Raw genomic sequence first — 5980 nt, 5'->3', positions numbered from 1 at the left:
AAGTGTCTTTTGCAATATCTTCAAATTGTTTGTTAAATCATTCATTTGATTTGGACCTGTGTTATTTATCAGTCTTCCACATTATTACCGGAACTAAAATTCCATTCAGAGTTTAGTAGTTCCTAGTTAATTTCTTCTTTTAGCCGAACCCATTTCAAAGACTTAAACAAGATTAATTTCTTTTTCTTTTTTTAAAATGGAATAAAAGCCTAGTTGTACTATCAGCTAGCATCTGCAGACGGGAGGAATTGCTTCAAAAATGGTATGGCAAGTTGAAAAAACGCAGTGCATCAAATGCTTATTTTAAAGAAACTAAAAAAAAAAAAAAAAAAAGAGCCGACTGATCATCAATTGGAATTTGGAAAAATCCAACTCATCTCTTCACAGGTAATTGTAATGTGAAATACAGATGTAGAAACTAATAAATAACATTGTTTAAGTAAGAACTTACTAGCTACAGCTGAGAAAACCGAAATTTCATATACTGATCATGTATCTTTTTTATAATGTCTAAAATCACTTCCCTATAGTTTGCAAACTAATGAAGGGAAGAAAAAAATAAGGTAGAGGTTGATTTTTGTGGAAGATCATAAAACAACAAAAGAAACAAGACAATTGTAACTTAGACACTCATGTACAATTTACTAGAAAGAGAGCAACTTAAATCCTGGAAGGGCAAAAAACAGAAGAAATTAAGTCAAATACTTGTAATGCAACTTTCTATAGTCCATTAATTTACAACTCATTAAAACAAGAAAACTGAGAGACCTCCCCTTTGGCCTACATATGATAGAATAAAGCATTTCTCTTGGCCTAATGAACTCTATAGAGATAACATTTGTTCGGCGACAGAGGCCAAACCTTGCATCAGTCTGACTATCTCGGTAGTGTCATCAAGATAGTATTTTGCCTTGCTCGGCTTCCGGCCGACAGTACAAGCAAAGACTTCAGCTGTTGGAGCCATGGACGGGCCAGACATCGAGCTCATGATCACCTCGAACATGTCTTCATCGGATCGGTCATCTCCTATGCAGAGGACAAAATCTGGTGACATTCCTTTCTCTTGCATTGCAGAAAGCAGGCGCTTGGCAACAAGCCCTTTGGATACACCCTGCAGAAAGGAACACGTTTGAGGACATACATTCGCAATACCAAAAACTAACCATATATATATATCTGAAGGATTGCAATGTCTCGAGGCAGATTTGAATTTACAATTATATGGTTTTAGAACGGTTCCACGATATAGAGTTTCTATATAAAACTCTTAACGTTGTATTATCTTGACCGGTCTCCCGGCATTTAAATTATTCCAAGAAGAAACAGAATTAAATGATACTGTAACAAATGTTTCCTTTTCCTTTATCCGCAAAAGCTTTTTTCCCTAAGAAGAGAGACAATTAATTACGCCCTTTTTTTTTATCGCAAAGAGAGTTTTGTATCTGCTTTTATGGAACCAAATAAAAAGCAAGTGAATTCCAGGGTTAGGCTTCTGTCAACAGAAGATGTAGATTTAATTTTTTTTGATGAGTCACAAACGTAAAAGTAGAGATGCTGGAGCTATTATGGAAATATTGCTCTATTATCAACTTCTATGATTTAGAACCTTGCATTAGTTTCATTACTAATCATATGCAACCAGTTTGAGTTATAAGTAGGGAAACTTCCTACAGTTTTCCACTGAGAATCTAGAATTAAGATTGAAACCCAGTCTTTCGCCTCATAAATGCACCGCCAGGCCTCTAAAGAACAAACCAAGATATACCCAAAAGCATCTACCTTTTAAAATAACAGTTTAGCTTTAACTCATACATTATGCAAGCAAGCTATGGAAGTGCTTTCACTAAAGGTAGTACAAGCAAACCTCCTCCCCAAAAGAGAAAAAACACATACCTGGGGCTTAACTTCCACTATATTCTGTCCACTCCTGACAGTGACAGGTTCATTAGCCAGTACACTTTCTAGGTGATCAAGAAGTTCTTTAGCCTGACATGATCCGAAATCAGGATCTGCATCCTCGTATGACCAGACCATTGATGTTTCCTTATCTTCAATAACTGATCCATCTGTAGTCTCTGTGTAAAGTTGCATTACAGGCTCAGCTATTTCTTTCCAACAACATTCCACTGGTGGTACACATGTTTCCCATTCTTCATCTTGACTCGTCCTGTAAATTCAAGAACCATTTGCATAAAATTGTGAAAATATATCACAAAGAAACAAAAGTTAGAACATCAGGCAATACCTCAAGAAATAGCCGTGCTCAGCTGCAATCCCAAGTTTCTCACAAGTTGGAAACCAGTCATCTAGTGTCGTTCTGCTTCTAGCACTGACTATGAAAACCATGTTGTTCTTGTCTCTGCATAAAGTTTTGATGATTTCAATGGTTTTAGCACTTGGCTTCTTATCAATTGCATTTTGAGGCATCAAAGTTCCATCATAGTCCAGAAGGATGGCCCTCGTTGTTGTCCTTTTATATGCTGAAACTATATGCTCCATCGAAAGCTTCCTAAAATTCGGATCAAGTGCAACAACCCTGAAACTTAAGCCGAATCCAATACCCCAGCATCTTCGCCTTACATGATCCTTGCACGTTCTCTCCAAATCTTGCAAGAAACTGCGAGCCCAATATCCAACATCATGGGTGCTAACATACCTGTAATGTTTCTCGTGCCTAAGTTGCTTCTCTGGCTCAGGCATTACTAAAGCAGAGTCCATTGCATCGGCCACTACGTCAATGTTCCATGGATTTACTCGGATTGCTCCACTCAAAGAAGGAGAACACCCAATAAACTCAGACACAACTAACATGCTCTTCTTTGGTGTAGAAGAGTCCAGTTTCAGAACCTTATCCAGCTTCTCATTTCCTTGCCTACTAATTATGTACTCATACGGTATAAGGTTCATGCCATCCCTGACAGCAGTGACTAGGCAACACTCGGCCACAACATAATAAGCAATCCTTTCATAAAACTTTAGTGGCTTATCAATCAAGATAACTGGTTCATACCCAGGTCTTCCAAATGCTTCATTAATTCGCTTCACCGTCGAATATGTTTCTTCCTGCACTTCTTTGACATCTTTTCCTTTGCCTCTAGCAGGATTGGCTATCTGCACCAAAACAACGTTCCCCTGCTTCTCCGGGTGCTGCAATAGAAGTTGTTCCATTGCTAATAACTTCAAACTGATGCCTTTAAATATGTCCATGTCATCAACTCCAAGCAATAATGTCCTCCCCTGATGATTAAACTGCTGCACGAGTTCCGAGACTTTTGCCTCTGTCTCCGGGAGACTCAAGACTTGCTGAAGCTGCCCCATATGAATACCCACTGGCAAAATTTTAATACTTACAGTCCTGCCATAATACTCAAGGCCTATGTAACCCCTTTTCGACTCGTAAGAAATACCTAACATACGACTGCAACATGAGAGGAAGTGCCTCGCGTAGTCAAAAGTGTGGAACCCAATCAAATCCGAATTCAAGAGAGCTCGTAAAATCTCTTCGCGAATAGGCAAAGTTTTATATATCTCAGAAGAAGGAAATGGGCTATGCAGGAAAAATCCAAGCTTTACTCTATTGAATCTCTTCCTTAAGAAGGTAGGTAGTACCATTAGATGATAATCATGAACCCACACAAAGTCATCTTCCGGGTTGATCACTTCCATTATCCTATCAGCAAAAATCTTGTTAACAGAAACATAAGCCTGCCACAGCGAGCGATTGAATCGACCACCTAGATCCGGTGAAAGGGGCAACATATAGTGGAACAATGGCCAAAGTTGCTGTTTACAAAATCCATGGTAGAACTTAGTAAACAGATCAGGAGGTACAAAAGTGGGAACACATTTAAATGTCTCAAGGAGTATTTGTGAAACCTCATCTTGTTCATTCGGGTGGATTTCTTCCTTGAGACAACCAACATATATAACCTCAAGTTCATCATCTCCTAGTCCATCTTTCAGCTGGAGAAGAAGTGAATTCTCATCCCAGCTGAATAACCATCCTTTACTGCCATCATTTTTCCTTTGTACTCTAATTGGCAGCTGATTAGCTACAATAATTATCCTATCTTTTTGAGCCGAAGATGATGATGGATCAGAGCAAACACTCTCTGATCCATCATCATCCAGATCAGACATTATACCGGCAACAGTCATAATACGAGGAATCCTCCTGCTCATACGGCCAAAAGACGGCGATGGAGCCTCGCCGGAGGCCAGCTCTAAGAGATTGGAATAAGATCTTGACACCATTTTTTTTAAATTCTTTTTCACTAACTAACAACACCAAGCCCACCAAACCAAAACACACTCTCTCTACAGTAAACTCCTAACATAGAAAGAAATAAACACACCCTCACTTCAGAAAATTTGCCCCAATCAATTACAACTTCAGCCTTTTGCTCTTCCTGTACAAAGCAACAAGCTTTTTAGATTGTGTGATTCAAGAAAAACCCCAAGAAAACAAAAGGGTACAAGCAAGATTTCAATTTGACAAGTAAATCACAGATATGGGTGGACAATATAATACATGTGGTATCATCTCAAACAGTTAAGATTTATAAGAGAGAACAAGAATATATTCAAAAATCACAATTCTTGGAATAATTAGACAAGAAGCACATAACATCACACCCCAACAATTAAAACCACTACTACCCAGATATTAAAAGATTTGAGAGAGAAAATGCAAAGAAACAAATAGTAATCTAAGGAAGTTACCGGTTATTGAGACTTCGAATTCTTAAAAGTAGAAACCCTAAAGTGGAAAAAAGAGAGTGAAGACTGAGGAGAAAAGGCAGCTAAGCAACTGCTACAACAATGGTGTTTACTTTCTTTTTGTTATCTATATTGTGGTGGGAGCTGCCTGAAAAGCTTATTATATACACTGCACACTGTTATATATATTAATATAATATATCTGTTGTTGCGTCTATCTTACCAGTCATGATATGCCAAGAGTGGCTCTTCATGTGATATAAGCTGGAAGCAAATGTTTAAATAATATATAGATAATTTAATTTAGAGTGTCATTTCTGATATTGCCAATAATTTTTGCATACATTATTCATCAGAGTGTGAGTGGACCAACATTATAAATGTATATATACGTGTTTTGCAACATAATGTACTTTGCTAATCCTTCTTTAATAGGATTATTATCTTGTTAATATGTCACTTTCTTCCTCACAACGTTGAATCAATGAAACTGACAATTTTGATCGAATTATTTACTTACACCAATTCAAGTTCTATTCGAAATTTTGAATACTAAAAAAAGTAGAATATTGTACTTTCAAGATTGAATTTTTTATTCAAATAAACATCGTAACCGCAAACAAAAAAAAATAAAAAATAAAGGGTTCTTATCGTCCATTATCACAAACAAAAAATAATTTAATAGTTAAAATGGTGGTACGAGTCTTTATTTTGTAAATGAAGGATCAGGAAAATAAATAGTCGTACAATTTTGATTAACATTACAAAATTTGTAAGATACATTCTTGGAGAAAATTATTTATATTAATGTTGCAACAACTTCATAAATACTCAAAGATCATGATCAGTTTTATGAATATAAAAAGAAATCGTCGATTATGTTAGCTCTGAAACTGGTTTCAAATGGAATTGTGTACATATTATATGGGTACTATTTCCAAAAATATCTAGGCACAAGAACTTTATTTTAATAGATCAATTAAGTTTATCCATTTGACCTTACTTTTAGCTATTGCTTTTATATGTTTGAGGCCTTAGTTTCAATGACCCGAGCTTACTACGTACTCTCTCCGTTCACTTTTGGTTATGCACTTTTAAATTTTTCATGCCCTTACAAAATAATAATTATAATATATATTTTACCTTATAACTCCTCAAAATAATAGCATTTTAAAAAGGTTTAAAAAATAATTTTAAAAATAAGTAATTAATAAAAAGAGTAAAACAAAAAAAATTATCTTTCTTTTAATTTATTAAAATG

The 5980-nt window shown here is 36.0% G+C and overlaps 1 protein-coding gene across 1 annotated transcript; it reads right to left on the bottom strand.

Moving 5' to 3' along the window:
- Positions 1-640: 640 nt before the first annotated feature.
- Positions 641-4973, bottom strand: LOC104227748 (alpha,alpha-trehalose-phosphate synthase [UDP-forming] 6). The gene is made up of 4 exons (XM_009780065.2): positions 4723-4973; positions 2246-4409; positions 1894-2167; positions 641-1111 (listed from the first exon to the last, which is right to left on the bottom strand). Exons 2-4 carry the CDS (start codon positions 4252-4254, stop codon positions 824-826), a joined length of 2571 nt encoding a protein of 856 aa, XP_009778367.1. The 5' UTR covers positions 4255-4409; positions 4723-4973; the 3' UTR covers positions 641-823.
- Between the last annotated feature and the right edge of the window lie 1007 nt (positions 4974-5980).

Source organism: Nicotiana sylvestris, chromosome 11 (genome assembly GCF_000393655.2).
Source record: "Nicotiana sylvestris chromosome 11, ASM39365v2, whole genome shotgun sequence".
Lineage (NCBI taxonomy): Eukaryota > Viridiplantae > Streptophyta > Magnoliopsida > Solanales > Solanaceae > Nicotiana > Nicotiana sylvestris.
The sequence above is the reverse complement of the archived record's forward strand: the minus strand, read 5'-3'. Positions and strand labels throughout refer to the sequence as shown.

What these genes read in the sequence shown, in the direction of transcription:
- LOC104227748 (XM_009780065.2), bottom strand. Translation starts at nt 4,254, where the DNA reads ATGGTGTCAAGATCTTATTCCAATCTCTTAGAGCTGGCCTCCGGCGAG. An exon ending in GAGCACGGCTATTTCTTGAG is followed by an intron (nt 2,168 to 2,245) that starts GTATTGCCTGAT and finishes TTGAATTTACAG; the next exon opens with GACGAGTCAAGATGAAGAAT. An exon ending in TAGTGGAAGTTAAGCCCCAG is followed by an intron (nt 1,112 to 1,893) that starts GTATGTGTTTTT and finishes TCCTTTCTGCAG; the next exon opens with GGTGTATCCAAAGGGCTTGT.